Below are 23,477 nucleotides of genomic sequence, written 5' to 3'. Positions count from 1 at the left end.
ACCATGGCTTTGTTCTGTCTAGTAGTATTTGTATTTATTGTCCAGCAAAGCAGGGAGCGGTAAGGGTGGGTAGCTCTTTTCTTTAAAGCTCTTTTTCTCCTGTTTATTTTATAGGGAGTCAGGTCAGAAACCTGTATTTTCTTTTCTTTACTTTTGATAGGGAAGTTAGGTTGGGTTATAGATCGTTTTGTTTGTTGTTTTGAGCCATGCTCACCCTGACGATAATTGCTACCATGGTTTTTTTGCAGTATTATAATAAATGATTGTTTGTGAGCTCCAGCCTTGTGGCCTTGGTCGTCCTTGGGAGTGGGGAAAGAGGGGAGCAACGTTTCATGTTAGGCACGGTTCCTCTAGGCCGGTCGTAACAGTATTGTATGTTCTTTTTTGTGTTTGAGGAACAGAATTCAGACTTTTTACTGAACATACACTGATGTGCCGCTAAACAGATGTGTTTGGCGGCATGACGGATGTAAATACAGGTGTTTCTTGACATGACGGATGTAAATACAAGGGTGGGCTGAAAAGTTCAGATTGACCATGAGGGAATGGTCGAATTTGACCAAATAAGGTATTTGCAGCGGTTGGATGCCCTTGGTATATCGTTCTGATAGTGAAGAATATCCCCAAAAGCAGATATTTCCACTGCATGGACTGCCACTTTGTCTCTGGCTCAAAGTGCTGGACCCAACACTCACCAAGGGTTTAGGAAAGGTTCAAAACAAGCCAAGTGTTCCTGCGATATGGCCAGCCTGGTGTGCTTTTGATCATGGGTCAAAAGCTTTTGGTCACCCATTGAGCGGAAACCTTCGACATGCCAAGTTTGTGGTGCAGAATGTTTTCTAATCTTTCAGAAGAGACGCTTAGAGTATTGGCGATCTGATTAACAGTTAAACGTCCGTCATCCATCATGATGTGTTGAACACCATCAATTCAGACCTTGGGTCCTCTTCAAGGCTCTCCCTAACCCTCTTGAATTCACCTGCCCACTTTGCACATTTGATAAAGCTGGAGCATCATCGCCTGATGAAGTCACCATGTCAGCATGAATTTCCATGTGCGCTAAACCCCTTTTTCTGCAGATGTTTGGTAACACCACAGTGCCTAATGTTGTTCATGTTAACGAAATGTCTGTAATACTATATCAAATGTGGGTTTATATGCAGTTATCACAAAAGGGTGAGTTTAATGCACGCCAAGTTCCATTGCTTTGGTATAGCTCCTTCTTAGTCTTATGAACTTTTCAACCCACCCTTGTACATCAAAACTCAACCAGAATACTACATAAACACAGTGTAAAGTCAGACTAAAATCATGATATTAACAGAAGCACACATAAATCTATGTATATTCACACACATTCAGGCACTAGCTGCTCTAATCCTGACTCCGTTATCTTCTGTTCTCAGCCAGCGGCGCTGCTGTCACGACGACTAATGGACTTCAAAAGAGTGAAGAATGATGACCACCCGCACAAATGGGCCCGCCAGATACAAGATAGGGTATTAAAGCACTATTTGGAACTGGGAGATTATTTATTTCAGTCTGCTGGTGGAAGTATGAGCATATGCTGCTACGCTAACCACACAGCTGTCTTGCCTTGTATTGTGGAAAAGGGCAAACTGGAGACTGCTGTTCCACCACTGCACTGACACAGCTGGAGGTGTCCTGGTGAAAAGTGTAGAGTGACACTTAACAAAGCAGGCCTGTCACTACTTGTTATTACACGGCGAGTAGAACTGGGTTGCTGACCGAGCTGAAGTTTGAGGATGAGTGAGTCAGATCTGACAGTGTAACTTCTCTGGCTTTTTAGAAAAGTACATCTTGTTTCAGCACTGGTTTCAAGTCGGGTCCAGGAGACCAGAAGAGGGGGTTTAACCTGTATAGCGTATTGGCAGTAGCATGTACTGCTAATTCTGTAGCGCTAGCACTGATAACAGCTCGCTAATGGTGCTTTCCGGTTGACTCTGAAGTTTTAGGTCAAAACTGGGAATTACAGTACTTTTACACCCAGGGGAGCCAGATTATTCTGTTAATGTTAGTATTGTTATGCTAGGAAATAACAAGCTCTTAGTACAGATGGAACACATTTTGATAACTTTCTTAAGTGATTCCAGCTTTTCAGTGGTTAATATTAACATTATAGATATGTTTGCTAACTAGCAAGCTAATGTAGTTCACTTGATAATCACAGAACATGGTATTTTATACATGAAAACTGAATTGTGAAATAGGAATCTTCCTCTGGAGTGCATTTTCTAACTTTCTTTGATGAAACCACAAAAGACTGTGTTTGGATGAGGGGGGAAACTGTGGATTAGGCAAACCCAGTTACTCAGTGGTTAATTTTAGCATAATAGCTATATTTGCTAACTAGCCAGCTAATGCAAACCACTGAATGGCCTTTTAAGAAAATACAGGTTTAAGTCACTTCAGCTGTGCACATACTTGCATGTGGCAACTCTCTCTTCTGTCTGTACATGTCACTCAGACTCTATTGCACCTGACAGCGAGATTGAATTAATTCTGCGGGAAGCACTGAATATATATGCAGCTATACTTCTTCTGTTCCGCACTGTAATAAAAGAGACGGAGCAGTAACACAGGCAGACAAGGGGTGTACAAAACTAAAAATAAAGAAATGGTTATCAGCTTGGTCTAGATCACTTCTAACGCCAATTCTCATGAGAGACTCTGGGACACTTGTTCAAATACGGTTAATATTTTTAGGGAGAAAATACGCTGAAAATGTTTTTGTGACTCAAAATGGACGTAGTCTTCCAGTTGCAAAACACACTCGTGTTCTGAAGCCTCAAGATTCACGATTTGACCGGCACCATTTCAGTTATTGAAACCAGAATTTCACGAATGTCCAACTGCAACCAGGCACCTATAGAGCTCCAGTAGCTGACATCACATAACCAAGAAATGAGTGCCCTCTGGCAGGGAACGACGCTGTTCACTCTACGTCTGTATATACTAGACAACACATAATCCAGTCAAATAGGCCAGACAACTTGTCTCTTCTCTGGCTGTTTTCATCATTAAATTGAAGATAGTGGATAGATGTTGTGCCAAAACAGTCTGAGACTTACGGGAGAGAATTTTCCCCAGAGATCCAAGGTCAATCACTTCTTTGAAACGCGCTCACAGCGAGCAAAAGAAGATGGAGCGATAGGAACTAACACAAGCAAATGGATTGCATGGGTTAGCTTGTGGTAAATCACGGACACAGACTAGATTTATCAAAACTCACTTTAGCCAATAGCTTGAATGTTTGTCACAAAGTCAGATTGTTTCCCTCCAGGCTCTTGTTAACTTTCAGTGACTCTCTGGAGTAAAGATGAAGTTGAAGATGTCAGAATACTGCAGGTCTGGATTAATGTCCTGTCCGCCTGTTTACAAATTCCTATAAAGCACAAATATCACCTGTCTGTCAAGTTTAGCAATATAACGGTAAATCTCCATGGATTTTTTGAACTCTGACAGGGTTGAATCCAGCACCAGTCCCGTTTACTTTTGCCAAAATGGACAAGACGTCCGGACCTCTATTTTGCTCTGAATGTTCTACTGCAGAAGACCTGAGCCTCAGATCAGTGGTTCTCAAACTTTTTATACCACGTTCCACCTGAGGAACCACCACAGGAGGCAGATTTATTCCCAATAAGATAATTTGCTCTCTCATCATCCTCCTCTTCCTCACATATACTTCATACACGGGTAGAGTGACATTAGATTAAGATGAAGCAATTTTTAAATTATTTTTTTGTTATTTGTTTCATTTTCTACGCAATCCGGTCAAGATTCCTCAGCTCCACTCTGATCACATACCCTGGTATATACAGTAGAACAGTATTTTTGACTTTCCACCAGAGAAAGCTCACGTGCCACTGGTGGAGAACCATAGACCAAGACATTGAAACCATTAACTGCTCAGTTCCATCCTACTTCCGGTGCCTTTTCTCGCTCTTTTGAAACCAAGAAGACAGAGTCCATTATTATGAACAGTCTACGTGACAGGAAACTACAAGGACAGAGAAGAACTGTACAATGGCTTGTCCTCTAATTGGCCGCCCATCAGTATGGAACACGACTGCGGCGACACCACGTTATTCTCATGCAAATGTCGGAGGACTTTGGGAGTTTGTATGAAAATGCACCATTAAAAAGAAGATTTGTGTGTCAATATGGTGTTACACATATGGTGATAAAGGGAGCTATTATGCAAATCTGAATAAACAGTTATGTCATGAGAGGGTCTTTTATGCTTTCATGCACGTCTCGTGTGGAAGAAGTAGAATAAGAACAGGAGGAGGATACTGGTCCGTTTGCGGGCGCCTGAAGCTCTCCGGTAGGTGGGCTTCGTACAGCTGTTTGCCCCTGGAGTTGCCCATGTCCACCATACTCTGCAAGAAGACGGGTGGAGAGAGAGAGAGAGAGGGAGGGAGCGAAAGGAGGAGAGATGGATGTAATACCAGCAAAGTAATTGGTAAGAATAAAGGCTCTTAAGAGCACGTCACACTGAGCGAGTTCTTTCATACATCACATTTGCATTTAACTCGATTTAACCCCACTGACTCCTTACCGTGCATGTGAACGCAACGCACTCTCTCTCTCTCTCTCTCTCTCTCTCTCTCTCTCTCTCTCTCTCTCTCTCTCTCTCTCTCTCTCTCTCTCTCTCTCTCTCTCTCTCTCTCTCTCGCTCTCTCGCTCTCTCGCTCTCTCTCTCTCTCTCAAACACACACACACACAAACAGGACGCCAAGTTTAAGACACACTTGCCCGTATGTGACGAGGCTAAATTGAGAGGAGGGAGACGAATGGGGTGATGATAGGAGAGGTGGAGGAGACCGAGTTGGAATAATCAACCCGTTCCAGAATTAATTAGTCATTGAAAACAGTGATTAACATTCAGAGTGGGACCTCTTCCACTCACACTCAGCTGATGGATAGGCTCAGCCATGAAAACACACACACACACAGAGACGTTTGTGCAGCTATTCTTCTTAGGACACTGCATTGAGTTCCACTCATTTAAACGACTCAGAAATGAGATTCTGCCTCTTTAGGACCAGGTTTTTGGTCTCCATGAGGACTGCTGGTCCTGACGAAGTCAGTGTTTATGATAGAAAGGGTTCTAAAGAGTTAACAAATACAAGAATACACACACACACACACACACACACACACACCTTTATCCTGGTACACTCATGCACGGCAAACAAGTTGATGATTAAATTTAAGGCTTGCATGCTCAGGTGGGTTTAACAAGCGCACACACATAAACAAAAACAAATGTACAGTGTAATTCAATTAATTAGTATCACCATAGTATACGATCGTATATCGTTGATATACACGCGTGCATACTAATACTAATAGTGCATTCATAATCGCAGGTTCTTCTTGTATTTGTTGTTATTCTGGCATAAACACTGGCCTTGTCAGGATCAGTAGTCCTCATGGAGACCAAAAACCTGGACCTAGTGAGGCAGAACCTCATCTCTGAGGAACTGGTTAAGTTTAGAGCTAAGATTTGAATTGTGGTTATGTTCAATGAGTGAGTTCTTCTTCAGTTATTCAACCGTTAAGAATTACGGTACCGAGAAGCTTTCCAGTATCCATCCATCCATCCGTCTTCTACCGCTTTATCCTCCACATGAGGGTCACAGGGGGGTATACTGTGCCAATCTCAGCTGACATAGGGCGAAACCAGTGGACAGATCGCCAGGCCATAGTTTTTTTAATTTTCTAGATATCACAAACTGTCTATAGGAGTTAGGGTAAAATGGGACGTACGCATGCCAAATCTGGTCAGTGATGACGGGAATGGTAACAGAAGGGTTAAGGTTAGGCATTAACTGGTTATGGTTAAGTGTGTGTGTGTACCTGGATCTGTTCATGCGTCCACTGGTCCAGATTGACAGATTTGACTCGGGAGATGTGGACGCCCAGGTTGCGGTGAATGCCGGCACAGCGGATACAGATGAACACCCCGAGGTTCCATGACGCCCATCGAGGTCCTGTGGAAGAAAAAAAACATTTTTCTTGTACTTTTATACAAAAATCATTTTCTTCTCAGCTTACTGACTCTAACATCAAATCAGCCAAAAACTGAATTAAAACAACTGAAAACAACTGAAACTACATAAATAAGTTAATACATCACATTATCAATATTTAACAATTAAGACCAAGTCTGCTAAAACATTAGAGTCATTTACCAGTTCCTATGTTTTGTTGACGTGTGTAAATTTAAGACTTTATCTAACAACTGGTGCAATGTGTGATGCCAGTGTCTTTGTTAGTGTTTTCTCACTTGAGGCGACAACATGATAAAGACTGTGAATCACTGTGAAAGAAATGTCGCCTTGTGTTTGAATTCTAAATGCACAGCCTAGAAACACACCAGACTATTGTATGCAATAACCAAATGTGACTGAAACTGCTATGTGAGAGGGAATGGTACTTTTTACATAATGATTCTCTTTTTCATTTGAATAACATTCATAAGGTACCTGTAAGAAACAAAGAGGCTTTCTTTAGTCTTCGATATAACTGGTGACGAATCACTGCACCCCTACCGGTTGGCTCCTTTTAGCCTCCGTTAGCTCAAACAAGGTTCCTTCATTCAACTAGATCTTACTTCAGCAGAATCCACATGTTAAATGTGTTTATACAGCACTTTTCTAGTCTCGATGACCCCTCAAAGCTCGGCATGTAGACTAAAGGAGCCGGGAATTTAACCCACAAGCTTCGAGTTGACACTCAAGGCACTCAAGCTAAAATGTACAACAGTGAGAACAGAGACACAAAAACAAGTTAAAAATGTAGATGCTCCATCATCTTATGTCCCTTAAAAGGATGTTAGAAAAACTGAAATGACCCGTGATAGGGAAAAAAGTTCCCCACCAATGATATATAAAGTACAAAACATCCCATGCTCTGCCAGATTTCCGCGAGGATAAATAGGAGATGGCACCGGAATGACAGCCAAATCATTTTAATGGACTGGTGGCGACAGTTCCCCGGTGCCATCTTTGGCTCCGTCTTCATCCAAACCAGGGAGCTTATCATTCGTCAATTTGACGACCAGGAGCGAGCGACTCTGAACAGGAAGTGCAAAGGATCAAATCAGACGGCGAGTCAAGCAGGATTGGAACGGATGGTGAATTTGAGTGAGAGCATCAGTTTATGCAGCAGCGCTAATGCACTTGGACGGGCTAAAGCGGCATTAAGGCAGGATAACGACGATGGAGTGTTAAGCCTAAATCAAGCAGCTCAGCCATTGTAAGCTGGACTCTATCTGGTGGATATCTATCAGTATGGATTGAACTTCACTCTGATTTGCTCTTGGATAACCTCTCTCCAAACACAACTGTCCAAAGCAAGCGTCCTTTAATAGACTCGAACGATGTCTCACTCACAGAGGAAGGACATAAACAGTGGAGGGAGCCACATTCATCAGTTCTGGGTAGCGGCTGCAACACTTATTTATCATAATCGATTCATCTGTCAATTATTTTCTCGATTAATTCAAGTTGTAATGATTTCTTATCACATTGTTATATGAACAAAGGAACCAGAAAATATTCACATATAAGGACTTAAAAACCGACTGGTGTAACCTTAGTAGGGGCTACCCAATATGTTGAATGTTTATTATCATACATATTTAAAATATAGCTTATAATGCAACAAATGCTAGTCATTTCTTCAGGCCACTAGGGGGAGCCCGAATCTTTCCAGTAATTTGAATATTATTAATAGTCCACTCATTAAAATCTTGCTTCTGCTGCCACCATGTGATAATAAGAGGCACGACAAACTAGCTAGTCCGTGTAAAAGAAAGATTTGTCCTAAAAAATGCAATACATTGAAAAAAAAATAGCTGTGTATTTATTTTAATATATTAGGAATAGCCAAATACTCATAAGTAATAAATAAAACTTAATAACCTCATAAAATTATAAATTTTTCCACTAGAAATATGTATTCTAGCAGCAGTATTTTACATTTATCGCACAAACACAAGGTCTACAGGTCTAAATAATCCTAACATGAAATTTCCATATCGTCCACTGTGTCTAGTGATTTTAACAATTTCCTGGTGCAGTGTGTTACATTAAGGAAACAACAAACATATAATGATTATTGCAGCTGCGCTGGATTCATCAATTATGGTGAAGAATTAAAAGGTCCAGTTAAATGAAGATAAATAATTATACTTTAATGTAAGAGTTATTGAATTGTGTTGATGCTAGATGAAGGCTACAGTAGGAAGAGAGGGATGAGGTGACGGATATTCAGCTGCAAACATGTATCTTCACCAATAAATGTGTCTAAATGTTACACACTGTACTTTTTAAAGGGAGAGTGTATTTACTGAAATGGTCTATTGGTGCATCGATCCATTTCCCGCTCCGGATCAGCTCTCGTGCTCCCGTCGAATGATTCTGAAACACTGACCGCTGTCAGATCACATCAATAACCTGTGGCCGGAAATCTCTCCCGCTGATTTAAATGGACGAGTTAATAAAAGCCGATTTTAAAACGTAACATTTAGTTCATGTGAAGGAAGAAGAAAAGGTTTGTTTCTCAAATGTTGTCTATTCAAGTCTAATGCAGATTAATTATGATGTTTTCTTCTTTTTTTCATCTTCACACTGCTCTGCAAAAATAGACAGCTGAGCGCAGACACACACACACACACACACAAACTTGACTTAGTATTGACATAATGCACTCTTTACATATCAAAATTGTATATATATATTCAACACCTTACACCTGAGATAGATAATTTAAATTGTAGAGGGCCAAGGCCACTGAGAGAGAGAGGGAGAGAGAAAGAGAGAAGCAGAAAATGCAAAAATACAAGTGCCAATTTTTAGACTTTTGCTGACCTGATTAGCTCCAAATGAGGTGAATTCACCCTCTCTCTCTCACACACAAACACACACACACACACACACACACACACAATCACTCACAAATCCAAGCACTTCCATGCAAGTACATCTGAACACATCCTGCTGAGAGCTATAAAGAAGGGCACATGAGCATGGCTTTGAGAAAAAAAAAAAAAAAGGATGAACACACACACACACACACACACACACAGATGAAGGGCTTCATTTCATGATGATGATATCACAGACACTCACAGTGTAATGAATGTGCATAAATATTCACTTATATTCAGAGAAACACACACACACACACACACACACACAGTCGTCTCAGCTCATACACACATCATGGACATAATGCATTACAATAAAACAATGAAATATTATAGAAAGTATAAAAACAATGCTTTCATACAATGAAACTATAAAAAGGTCATAAAATGATTACATATTTAAAAATTATTATTTCACTCTTTCTATTGATGCGTGTGTCACACACAAGCATCCTTTATCTAATCAAGCAAACTGTTCATTAGAGCTGCAACTAACGATTATTTTCATAATCGATTAATCAGTCGATTATTTTCTCGATGAATGGTCCATAAAATATCAGAAAACCATAAAAAATGTTGAGCGGTGTTCGTCAAACCTGGAAATTATGACGTTCTCAAATGTCTTGTTTTGTCCACAAACCAAAATGATTGACTTTTAATGATTAATTTGTTATCCAGAGCAAAGAAATGAAGACAATATTCATATTTAAGAAGCTTAAACAATCAGAAATCTTGTTTTAATCATGAAAAAAGCTTCAAACCGATTAATCGATTATCAAAATAGTTGTCGATTAATTTAGTAATCGATTAATAATCGATTCATGGATTAATCGTTTCAGCTCTACTTTTCATCCCTTTATCCAAAATTCAAGCACTTTTCAAACCTGGGAAACACAATGTTAAAAGTCAAGCACTTTCAAGGATTTTCAAGCACCCATATGAACCCCGCTAAGCCTAATCGTAACCCAACCACAACTCAAATCTTAGCCCTTAACCAGTCACCGGTTTCTCAGAAATGAGGTTCTGCCTCATTTGGACCAGGTTTTGGTCTCCATGAGGACTACTGGTCCTGACAAGGTCAGTGTTTATTAGGCAACAAACACACACACACCCTGGAGCCTTGATGAGTGACGGCGGAACTTTCCAACTGGGAGGAGGAGGAGGGGTGAGGGCAGCTACCGGAGCATGAAATTAACGCCCCAACTGTCAACCTGAGGACAGTGAGGACGACGTGTGTGTGTGTGTGTGCGTGTGTTTGTGTGTTTGCATGTGTGTGTTTGTATGTGTGTGTGTGGCAGACAGAGAGGTGACCACAGATGTGAGCAGATGTGTTTCACTCCTCCACAGGGATCAATATGTGAAATCTGGTGTTAAATTCTGAGAGCACATACCGCCACATGTTTGCACTTCAATGGTTTAGTGGGCAGGTGTGGAGAGTGTTTTTTTTTTTGGTGTGTTTTTTAATGGCGGTTATTGGTCAATAAATCCATAATAACCTTTCTGTGTAATGTGGATCACAGAGCGACACCTCCTGCACCTCCTCTGTGCTCTGTTTACGGCCGAAGCTGAATCTCCCGACACATCACGGGGGATTTTGACCGATCACAGGACAGTTCAGCGGCAGGGAAACCGGACGATCCTATAGGCTGTTATACTACAGCTACTTCAGTAAAATGTCGATAATCCAACACCGGCAACAACTTCGGTACATTTGCAAACATCTGCTCAGTTACGAAAGGTCAGAGTGGATATGCAGCACTTTTATTTCTGGCGGACGCCGCAGCAGAGCTGCATAAATTCAGCAGAATTCAGCGGCAAAAAGTGGGGGGAGGAAGTAAGGGTTTAGTTTTGGCAGTGAGTGCTGACTTGAAAACGCCTAATTTGCCAATTAAAATATCAATATTTGCCCTGGTGTATTGATTGTCTTATTGCACGAGGAAGGACGACGATATATCACCAAGTTGATATTTTGACCCACCCTTAGTTTTATCAATGCAACAGCCTTTAAAAGCATGAAATGTCATCACAGATACATTATCACAAAAATCTAAGACCATATCTTCTCTCATGCCACAATATAGATACACACTACACCAAAGGTTTTAGGTCCCTTTTACCTTGATTCTAAAAACCTGTGGATTCAACTTTAACAATCATCAATATTTTTTCTACAAATCCCCCTCCCAAGTACAGCTCTAAAATGTGAGAGCGCTTTGAGGAAAAACAAAAAATAAATGTGAATTTAGCGACGGGAGGGGGGAGTCTGGCGAGATTGTTCTATCGATATTTATTAGCAGCAACAAAGTGTCTGTGACAACAAACTGGAGTGGATTCCTTCTTCTTCAGGGACAGAGTGGAGACACAGGGTATAAAGCTTTGAAGCGGCAGTGGTCTCCCCCCCCCCCCCATGTGTCACTATGTCCGACTGAACTAATACAACTCCTGCAGGAGCTACTAACATCACAGCCTCCATCTATCTGCTCTGAACCACAGCAGCCACAGAGAGAGAAGCCCATTCATCTGTATGAGGCCATAATCCAAACTCACCTCTCACAGACTACTGAAACCTCTCACATATAATAATAAGTTATTACGTTATTTGCAAAAAGTTATTACGTTATTGGCTCAACAACTTTATTACATTATTGGCAATTTATTACGTTACTGGCCGTTATTACATTATTGGCCGTTATTACGTTATCGGTTGCTACAAGCCTCTGCATTTATTTTATTTATTTTTTGCCTGCTTTTTCCCCTTGTTTTTTTTTTTTTTGGCTGTTTTTTTTTTTGGTTGGCCCTAATAGTCGCACAAAACTACCAAAATGAACACATTATATAAATATGAGGCACATTATCTAACCCCGCCCTCCGCTGCCTAAGTGGGCATAGAAAATGAGCGCTCACAAATGGCGCACATATCGGCTCTCAGCAAACAAAAAAGTAACAGAATAACATTCCTCAATACCACACAGCCAGCATAAGTCTACTTAAACACTGCAGGGAATCAAACTGTACGCTTTGAAGAAGGCGAGACACGGCGGTGGAAAGTACACACATTACTGCCGGCGCTATTAACAGGTTAACGAGGACATTAAAATACTTCGATATAAGCGATACTCGTTTATGTTTATTCATTCACTTATGTCAATACAAAGCCCCAAATACACGTTGAGAGTTTGTGCACCTGAGGGATCAGAGATTAACCTGGAATATCTATGTGTGAGGTTTCAGTAGTCTATCTGAGAGGTTTTAGTAGTCTATCTGAGAGGTTTCAGTAGTCTATGTCAGAGGTTTCAGTAGTCTATGTGAGAGGTTTCAGTAGTCTATGTGAGAGGTTTCAGTAGTCTATCTGAGAGGTTTCAGTAGTCTATGTGAGAGGTTTCAGTAGTCTATGTGTGAGGTTTCAGTAGTCTATGTGTGAGGTTTTAGTAGTCTATCTGAGAGGTTTCAGTAGTCTATGTCAGAGGTTTCAGTAGTCTATGTGAGAGGTTTCAGTAGTCTATGTGAGAGGTTTTAGTAGTCTATCTGAGAGGTTTCAGTAGTCTATGTCAGAGGTTTCAGTAGTCTATGTGTGAGGTTTCAGTAGTATATGTGAGAGGTTTCAGTAGTCTATGTCAGAGGTTTCAGTAGTCTATGTGAGAGGTTTCAGTAGTCTGTGTGAGAGGTTTCAGTAGTCTATGTGAGAGGTTTCAGTAGTCTATGTGTGAGGTTTCAGTAGTCTATGTGAGAGGTTTCAGTAGTCTATGTGTGAGGTTTCAGTAGTCTATGTGAGAGGTTTCAGTAGTCTATGTGAGAGGTTTCAGTAGTCTATGTGTGAGGTTTCAGTAGTCTATGTGAGAGGTTTCAGTAGTCTATGTGAGAGGTTTCAGTAGTCTATGTGTGAGGTTTCAGTAGTCTATGTCAGAGGTTTCAGTAGTCTATGTGAGAGGTTTCAGTAGTCTATGGGAGAGGTTTTAGTAGTCTATGTGAGAGGTTTCAGTAGTCTGTGTGAGAGGTTTCAGTAGTCTATGTGAGAGGTTTCAGTAGTCTGTGTGAGAGGTTTCAGTAGTCTATGTGAGAGGTTTCAGTAGTCTATGTGTGAGGTTTCAGTAGTCTATGTGAGAGGTTACAGTAGTCTATGTGAGAGGTTTCAGTAGTCTATGTGAGAGGTTTCAGTAGTCTATGGGAGAGGTTTCAGTAGTCTATGGGAGAGGTTTCAGTAGTCTGTGTGAGAGGTTTCAGTAGTCTATGTGAGAGCTTTCAGTAGTCTATGTGAGAGGTTTCAGTAGTCTATGGGAGAGGTTTTAGTAGTCTATGTGAGAGGTTTCAGTAGTCTGTGTGAGAGGTTTCAGTAGTCTATGTGAGAGGTTTCAGTAGTCTATGTGTGAGGTTTCAGTAGTCTATGTCAGAGGTTTCAGTAGTCTATGTGAGAGGTTTCAGTAGTCTATGTGAGAGGTTTCAGTAGTCTATGTGTGAGGTTTCAGTAGTCTATGTCAGAGGTTTCAGTAGTCTATGTGAGAGGTTTCAGTAGTCTATGGGAGAGGTTTTAGTAGTCTATGTGAGAGGTTTCAGTAGTCTGTGTGAGAGGTTTCAGTAGTCTATGTGAGAGGTTTCAGTAGTCTGTGTGAGAGGTTTCAGTAGTCTATGTGAGAGGTTTCAGTAGTCTATGTGTGAGGTTTCAGTAGTCTATGTGAGAGGTTACAGTAGTCTATGTGAGAGGTTTCAGTAGTCTATGTGAGAGGTTTCAGTAGTCTATGTGAGAGGTTTCAGTAGTCAGGTGAGTTTAGATTGTGGCCTATACGGGCCTTCAGACATCTGAGCTACTGTCACTAACACCAGACTTTTCATTCCGAGTGAAACTGCTCTGGGGTTTATACTTCTCTGTTGGTGATCCGTCTAAATGCCGCCTTGAAATGTCTTTAAATTATTTTCAGCTGCATTAAAACCATTTTAATATTTCTTCACACTTTTCTTCCGGGAATAAAACGCAGCTGGTGTGTGTGAGGCAGGAACTGAAAGGTGGCCAAAATATTTTGTATTTTTTTCACCGCTTTAAGGAACGTGGTTTATGGAGGTTGTGATTGGAAACGGTAAAACAATAACTCAGCTTTTAGTTTGTAAGCAAATAATAAAACCAAAGTGGCGTGTTTCCATCATGGCACAGTTTGGTCTGGAATGGTAAAGCTCAACTGAGAACAGTACCTTTACTTGGTTGGGTGTGGGATGATAATGGGTGCTAACGGTTTGGGCAGGAAACACAAAGAAATACTTAAGAGTACTGTACCCGAGCTTTAGATGGACAGCATGGTCCTCCTATGATGCATTCCAGTTGTACTCGGAAGTCGGAATTACCTAGTCAGACGTTTCAACTTGAATTCCCCCTCAAGTCAGATTCTGAACTCCAAAAACCTTACGAGGAACCTCACTAACCCATTCCAAAATGGCTGCCAGGGACCTTTAAGTCAAGGTATACATGAATATGATTTAAATAAAATCAAGTTTTCATTTATTTACTAACCATTTCATGGAAATGTTTCATTTATCAGTTCAAAATTATATTAAGAATGCAATAATTGCTAGTCAGGGGAGCCACTAGGGGGAGCCTGAATCTTTCCAGTCATTTCAGGAATTTGTGATTTACAGTGATTTAATTGGAGGATATAAAATTTAGGGATGGGGCATTTCAAGTAAAATGCAAATTCACACAGTGTCAAGCTAATGGGAGCAGCTAATGTGATGCATTCAATGACCCTGGTAAATTTAACTTCTTTTAAAATTAACTTCTGCATCCACTAATGAAATGCGTTGCTCCCGCTGTTGCTAACACCATGTGAAAATAGATGCTGCATCACACATTTTGTTTTTATGCAATCATTGATTAAATATCTGTTTTGTACATTTTTAATAAACTATATATAGTATCAGTAACTGATTGACTGGAATACTCATGCCCATCCCTAAACCATCTAGCCATGGTGCAGCAGGAAAATGTAAAATAAACTGAACCCTCCTAGTGTTAGCGTTAAAAGACGGTTAACAGAATCAATTTCCTATAATTAAAAGAACAGTTACTCACTAAATCCTGTAAAAATAAAGGCTGCCAAAATCCTTACAGCACAGAGCGGAGGAACGTGCGAGGAAGAGCAGTAAAATAAAGCGAGGGAAATAAAGAAGTGTTGTGTTGCTCCCTGCTGGTCCATTAGTGTGATTCAGTGAGAAAGAGGATGAGGAGGAGGAGGAGAGGACACGTTTTCCTGTATAGTGTGTCTCCATTCTTCCAACAGGAGGAAAATTCATCATGTGATAAACAGGAGCACAACAAGCTTTATCACGCCTAATATTAAACAATAAACATACACACAGAGAACAGTGAACATGCTCAGTTTGATGCAGGAGAGGAAGAAATGACTCAAGGGATGAGTTAAACAGAGTGAGGATAGGTTTCCATCTGCTGGTTAAAGAGGGCACTGCACAGTGATACACCAGCCTGAATAACTCAAGCCTGATATTTATAAGGCTGTCTGAACAAACAAACACTGATGTCATATAACTAAACTTAACAAATAGTTAAACATCGGTGAATTTTACATATTTCTGGACAAATTATTATTTTACTCTTTCAACTTACTTTAAATTACATTTTTTTAACTCACAACTCAATTAGACCTCATCTATGTATATAAATACATACGTGTATGTGTAAAAATTAAAAATGAAATTGATTAAATTCTATTTCATTAAAAACTAATGATTGAACAAAAAACAGGAGTATATTTTAACTTTTAAATTGTAGACACTGGTAATGATAACACAGTAACATAAAACTAATACCATCGACAAACGTGCTGATGAAATAAAATGAACTACAAATATTTATTTATAACTAACCACTACTATTTAATTTTCTTTCTATAATCTCTAAAAAAAAAAAAAATGCTCTTAATCTAACGTTTAATGATCTTGGTACTTTTTTTTATCCAGTTTCACAAAGACAACAGAAACAGAATGGTTATTTTGATACCTCAAAACTAAACTGCCTGATGATTTAATGTCACAGAGAAGCAAAGAACCCAGAATATATTCACATTAAAGACGCTACAAGTTCACAGAATGTACAGTATATGTATTAATATTTCTCAAAATAGCTGTCAATTAATAAAGCATTTGATCTTTAAATTATTAATACTTTTCGCCAACTGATAAATCAATTAAGTGACTGAGGCGACTACTTTCAAAAGCAACAGGACTAAGATTTAAAGTGGGGTTAAGTTCAGGTTAGATGTTTGACATCAACTGGTTACAGTTAAGGCTGTGAGTGAATGAGTGAATGACTCCTCATGTACAATATCATGGTCATTAGGATCATGAACTGCTCCGTAAATGCAGTCCATTTATCATTAATTATCATTTACTCGGCAAGAAAAGATCAGGGAGTCAGACAGTCGTCAATCAATCACTTAAAATTCTTTTTTATCTCATATAATATGTAAGCGGTACATTTATCAGTGGTTTAAATCACCATGAACTGCACACACACGTCATTTTAACTGGAAAGTAAAGTGACACAGGTTCACATTAAGATTCACTTAAATGCAGTTTATGTGACAATAAAAAGCTGTTTCTCTGTGTGTGTGTGTGTGTGTGTGTGTGTAGCATTTGAAGTGATTGTGTATGTGGTTGTACGAGACAGTGTCTGTGCACCAAATCCCATAGAGGAAATCTTCAATTTTAATTCATGGCACACAGTTGATTGATCCACTGCTGCTTCCATCACTAAGTTTGAATGTGTTATGATGTGACTTCAGTGTTTGAAATCATTTGTTTGGACACAAACTTGCCAAATGTCGCAGCAGTAAACCAGAACCTCCCAGTGTCCCCGGGAGCTAAAACTGCTGATTTTCTCTATGGACTTTGGCACAGGAGATTTCTTTGAATAGGGCTGGGTTCAAACTAATTGATCTTCCGAAAGATCTGATATGGATAAATAAAATCCTGTTTTTCAGTAAGCAAATCTCAAATATAACACTTAACCACAATAGTGCTAACAGCTATGCTAATGTGACTTTTTTAAATGTAAATATTAATATTTTTAATTAGAGAGACCCAAATTGTATACAATTTGCAGCATTACAGTGGAAAATCTCTATCTGAAAACTGAAATATCTCAAAAATGAACTGATATTGTATTGAATCTAATCGGAACCTTGTAAATCAGAATCGATTCAGGAAATAGTAACATATCAGAATAAATCAAATCAAATTTGATCTGCAGCCAAGCCATACTACATGCGCCCTCTGTCTTACTCTAACCAGGCCATACAACATGTTTCCACCTGAAAATTTTATAATTTTATTGTGACTTTGTTAAAGTCTCCATAAATGACTGTGTCATCAGATTTGGGTCCCTGCAACATGAGTAAATTTAACCTGGAACACACACAGAGTGGAAATGTAGGGCAGTGTGTGTCTGGAGAGGAGTGTGAGGCTGGAATTACAGCAGGAGAGACTAAAGAAAAGTGAGTCACCACACTGCAGTGGTCACTACTGAGGGTCAGACGGTCACACACTGCAGCAGCAGCAGCACAAGCAGCAGCAGGAGGAGTGTAGACAGCAGCGGTTTGTTTGTTCACGTTAAAACCCTAAAACAAACTGATCGATCGCATTTGAGCCAGTGGACAATCAGGCATGAAGTGATCAATAGCAGCCAATGCACTGCACGGATCTGCTGTGGGACAAGCCCACTGTGTCCACAGGAGACATGTTCAAATAAACATGCAGACATTTTTTACTAGAAATACACTTTTTAAGGACTGGGGGTAAAAAAAACTATAATTTAACATTTTATGAACTAAGTTAATCGATTATTTGGTAAAAACGATTGATCATTAATGAAATAATTGATCTTTGCAGCCATACATGATATGGTGTGATGAGAGGAAGGGTGAGAAACAGCAGCAGCAGCAGCAGCGGGTTGTAAGGAGGGGGAGCTCTTACTACAACTGTCAGGTGGCAGCACATGCACGCTGCTGATGACGCAAACTGATGACGCAAATCACGTTTAATCTCGGTCATAGATGCCCACGAGACGTTCAAACTCCACTCAAAAAGTTGGGAATTTCACATTTACTAACACACACACACACACACACACACACATATATACCACAAAGTCACGACCTTTTTCATAAATAAATCAACATTTTTTTGTGTGAAAAATAATTGTATTATTAAAAATATATCTTAGTGAGATCACACATCTCTCTAGTAATTCTGACACTAACAGGTTAATGTGTTTAAAACAACAGTATTCATGTCCGTGATGTATGCCGAATTGCGAATTGGGTCCTAAAGTGTAAGAAAACTATATTCGGTCAAACTGTTTTTAAGGTTGAGTGTGAGGAAATACAGAATATACACATTTTTGTATGGGGTTTGGTGGGCGGCTGCTCGGCACGAGAGCATCGCGCGCCATCTGACAGGTGATGGCTGCGGCTGTAACAGTAGATGTGACGCTGACGCGTGTGGGCGCGCGACATTCGGCGAATAACGCAACGCACACCTCTAGTTTAATGTTGCGTTTCCGCTCATAAATAATCCAGTCAAGGACATGACATCGATGTCATCGAGCTGCACACACACACACGCAGCTACCACAAACCGGAAACACAGACCACCCGATTTCAAAATAAAACTCGCAGTAAACGTTCACTTAGTAATTCCACATCATTTCCATATAAAGGCCCTTCTAGCGACAATGTGTTGCAAATTAGCAGCAATAAAGTAAAAATATATATAAATACAATTAAAAAAAACACTTTTTAAGTCACTTCTAAAGACGTTTTAACCTAATTTAATTATCCTGGATTTTTATTAGTGTATTACATATTTGGCCATTATTTTACACATGTATTGATTTATTTACTTATATCCACCTGATAAATCTGCGTGCTGTGGACTCAATGCTGTTAGACTGTTTTAAAGTTTAATTTACCATTCAAACAGATGGAGAAGCTTTAATGATTTTTTATGATTTTTCTCGTTATGGTTTTATTCTGTATTACTTTTTATCCGGAAAGCACCAAGTGCTCACATTTGAAAAGTTATTATCATTAGTATAATTATTTTTATTTTTATTATTTATTTATTTATTTATGTATTTCCTATAACTGAAAAAATGTTTTGTGGACTCATAGTCTAGAAAAAAAATATTAATATTATCATAAAATCAACTTTTTTTTAGTTAAAGAAGATTTTTAGTGATTTTATTACTCATTCCATTACAGGTGAGCTCAAAGGGGAGTTAGTTTTGAAAGGGCTAACCGGAAGTTGTTCGTGTTTTCTTGCTGCTTGGTCAAATTCGCCTCAATATTATTAATTTTCTTTTGGTTTATTCCTGACTGGACACGCGACAACTTGGCATAATTGCGGGGTGTAAAATAATTATACATATTATTCATTTATTTTCAAATAATGACACGTACTAAAATTACGTAGTTTTATCCAAGAGATGATGTAAGGTGCATAAAGATAAATAACATCACAGTGTGTTGACAGCTGTAATCACGCTCACTTACACACACACACACACACACAGAGAGAGAGCAGAGGTTGTTTGTTTGTTTGTTGTTTACCTTTAGCTTCACAGTCAGCACAGAACTTGTTGTCTTGTTCTCTCAGCAGTTTGGACAGAATGGCCTGATGCTGCTCGTTCAGTTTCTGGGCTTTTTCTCTCTCTGACCGCGTCGTCATCTCGACAGTTTAGAAGTTTGTCCTATATATGTTTTATTTTCTTATTTTTTTTTAAATAAAAACAAGCCCACGGAGTCCCGAGCTTGTGTTAAAGAGAGTGGCAGTGAGAGTGGAACATTCCCGTGCCTCCCGTTAGCCTACAACCTGCTAGCAAGGTGCTAACATGAATCCAAGGCAGCAGCATCCCTGATGGTGATGCCTTCAAAGACTGTCGGAATTTTACTGCCGTTGGTACTTGTATTGCTCGTGTTGTGGGGACATAAATCTGTCCACACAGTCACATAATAGGGACTTGTCTTCCTTAAGGGGACAAAAATCAAGTCCCTGTATTTGCGGCTTTGTGAGGACCAAAAAATCTTATGGAGTGAGGACATTTTGGCTGGTCGTCACTTCTTTAAAGGATTTTTTGGTGTTATGTACCTGGTTTTAGTGTTATTAGAATAGGGTGTAGGTTGGATTTATTTTTTGGCATTTCCATTAGGAATAGTACCAAAATAACCAGCCTCAACTGTTCCATTTTTGGCACCCTTCCCTTTGGGGGACCAGAGTAAATGGTAGTGATGGTGAGATGAAGCCTCATGAGGCATTGAACCACTTGAGCCAATTGGTTCGAGAAAGGGTTCATTTCTCGAAGCTTCATGTGCACACGAAACCACCTACTGGCCAAGTGTATAATCACAGGCAGCTGTATCTGAACCACATAATGTGTGATGAATTGAATTTTTGTGTCTGTTAGAAATGACTATGAATTACAAAAAATGTATGACCAAATAATTTCTGTACATATGTGTTTAATACATTTTTTGAAGGTATTCTGTGTGTGTAAATCTTCCCAAAATTGTAATATCATAATATGGCAGGTTGTGCAATGTTTTTCTGAAAATGACATGGGCGTTATCAGGCAGAGGACAGTGAAAGTGCTTGTGGAACTAGGAAAAGGGCACAGATTATGCTTGTGTAACTTGGACAATGATGAGCCTCGCTGGCTCCATCCTATATCACTTATCCTACTCTCCTCACTCTCCTAAATCTCTCTCTCTCCCTAAACTCTCCAAACTATCTCCAAACTATATAAATGCTATCCAAACTCTAGTATCCAAACTCTCCAAACTCTATCCAAACTCTCAACTGACCGCTACTCTCCTTCAAAAACCCACATTTTGAGGGGTCTATATAGCTGTAAAACCTCCGGCAAAATCTGAACCACTTCACGAAGCAATCACGTGGTACAGCCGGGCAGCGAGGCTTCGGACGTCATCATTTTTGGCTCCTCCCCTAAATGAAGCAAGCCTCGATACGCGCATCGCGGAAACGCCCCCTCCCCTACTCGGCACACGCTTCGAAGCCTCGATACGGAATGTCACATCACTAGTAAATGGTATGGTCAAGTTCCACCCACGGCAGTCATGGGATTGGGCAACAGAAAAACGCAACGCAACTCATTACATGTCATCAACTCCCTTGTGACCGGTGTTTCTTCAATGCCTGCATGGAAAAAAAGAGCTGCTGGACGTCCTCCATTGTTGTCTGCTGTGTCGTGTTTGATGTCGTCGTTTGCTGTCGTCGCACCGGTACAACGTTGCGCTACATATCTCGCTAACGTGGCCATCGGGCACAGCCTGCACCCGCTTACCAAGTAAAGGTACTGACCCAGGGCTTTACCGTTCTAAACCATACCGTACTGTACCAAACAGAACCGTATCATAATGGAAACGTGGCATTTGTACCCTTTTCAATGTCTGACAATGGAAAAGCAAATAATTATGTAATGTCTGTAATCTCTGTTTGCTTGGCAGGTACCTCAATGTCCGAGATGGTCCAATGTCTCCCACCCTGCTCGATTACACTGTGAGCTAATAAAAAATGGTTACAAATGGCAATATTCTGCATTTGGTTGCATGGAAAAACATATTTACCGTTTTAATGTTGACAGAAAGATTGACCAGAGAGACAGCAGTTTAGTGTTAGACACAGTGACATGGCACAGGCAAGGTAAAAATACCTCGACACTGGAAGGAAAGTGTTAAAAGTAGAAAATACAAATGATACAAAAAAAGTTAAAACAATTACAATAAATTAATATCAAATATACATATTCTACGTATGTATGTACCACATTGCAAGTAAGTAATTACATGTGATTGTACTAAATAAGTTCCACAGGATATAGCCATACTAGTTTAGTGTTAGGTTAACAGATCAGCTTAAAAAAGAAGGCTCACATTTTCAAAATTCCAGACGTACTAGCTTACATTATCTTTAAAGCAGACAGCTTTACCACACGCACAGTGATCCAAAACTAAAGCAACATCATCACAGCATAAGGAGACGGCAACACAAATGAAATTCACTTCACATCAACAAAGATCCCTCACTTTTAAAACACAGCGTTCCATCACGAGACTGACTCGTGAAGCCGTCTTACCACACGTTTTTCCCACTGAATAATAATAATAGATCAAATAAATACGAAATATCATCATTCAAAAACTCACAGACACAAATGCTCACCCTCTCTTATGTTTTTACCATCTCAACTTTCACATTTATCCCAGCCCCCACTAGAGGGCAGCATAGATTCTTCCTTAAATCTTGGGACTTGTATCCAAAGAAAAGCACCACTCAGTTATTTGTCAGTGTCGACTCTACACTTGAGAAATAACCCATCTGTTAATCCACGGTTATGATAGCGGCGAAGGAAAATATTCCCTTCCACAGCTAATAATAGTGATCAGCAGTCATTTTGCTATTTTTTACCCTAAAATTTAGCTACTGACAGAAAAAAGTTTGGAAGTTTTCGTTGTCAGACTTAGTGTTACATCTTGAGATTGAATCACTGCCTCAAGTTTTAAAAACAATGACAATGTTAGCAAATGTAACTTCAAGTTAAAGTTAATTTAATCACAAAGGTCTTCCTACAACTAAATCTTACAGCCCTCTACATTACCCCCTAAAACTTCAGGTTTTGACTGGAGCTCTGTGTCCACCATTACAATTTCCACCATATCATGATAGCCAACAATATATTAGTTCACACCTATATAAACATATAGCTTAACTAGTTAAAGCCAAGCCAAAAACATGCATGTTAGCATTGCTTTAGCTGGCTAATTGGCAACTAAACCAAGTTTTTAGTTTTCTTAGGATTTCTGGAGACACGTTGGATACTTAATTAGTTGAATTTCTAATTTTGCTTCACCATGTCAACTGTGCATTAGGAAAAACACCGGATAGCTAAAGTAGCTAAGACCAAGCCAAGAATTAATCCTAGCTAATAGAAAACATTTCTTTAGCTGGCTACAAAGAAAAACCAAACACATTTGTTGTCTTTTTGAGTGGTAACAGTGGTGCCATTGGATGTTCGGGATCCACATATTAGCTTAGCCACTATATTTTAGTTATAACTGGAAACTCTTTTGTGTCCATCCTAACTTTCCAGCTAACTAGTAGCTTTACAGGGTAGCTAAACTAGCCAAAGCTTCAAATAAGTCATAGCTAACTGATAACTGTATGTTAAACATTGCTTTGTAGCTTGCTAATTAGCAACTAAACTAACTCTTTAGTTTTTAGTACATAGATAAATTTGTCAAGATAATGGACCACTTAGATGTTTGCATGTTGGTTATTTAGCTATACAAGTTTTTCCTTTATTCTGTGAGAAAATTAGCACCATATAGGTAGGTATAACCTAGGGTTCCGGTTTTTAGGGATAAATAGAATTAGACAGGCGAGAATTTTTTTGTCTTCCAAAAGATAATATTGGCAACGCATTCCTGTAAACATATTA

At 39.6% G+C, this 23,477-nt stretch overlaps 1 protein-coding gene across 2 annotated transcripts in view; it reads right to left on the bottom strand.

Moving 5' to 3' along the window:
- LOC131473864 (stromal membrane-associated protein 1-like) overlaps positions 1-19,879 on the bottom strand; it is an 86,720-nt gene extending 66,841 nt beyond the window's left edge. The window contains exons 1-3 of one of the 2 annotated variants that reach the window (XM_058651449.1): positions 19,573-19,879; positions 5,887-6,020; positions 4,318-4,403 (exon numbers count right to left, since the gene is read on the bottom strand). In XM_058651449.1, the coding sequence (XP_058507432.1) occupies positions 4,318-4,403; positions 5,887-6,020; positions 19,573-19,690 (338 nt within the window). In that variant the 5' untranslated portion in view covers positions 19,691-19,879. The remainder of the gene's footprint in view (positions 1-4,317; positions 4,404-5,886; positions 6,021-19,572) is intronic. The other variant, XM_058651448.1, reaches the window with a different exon arrangement.
- Positions 19,880-23,477: the final 3,598 nt, after the last annotated feature.

This window comes from Solea solea, chromosome 15 (genome assembly GCF_958295425.1).
Source record: "Solea solea chromosome 15, fSolSol10.1, whole genome shotgun sequence".
Classification (NCBI taxonomy): domain Eukaryota; kingdom Metazoa; phylum Chordata; class Actinopteri; order Pleuronectiformes; family Soleidae; genus Solea; species Solea solea.
This window is presented reverse-complemented; position numbering and strand designations above follow the sequence as displayed.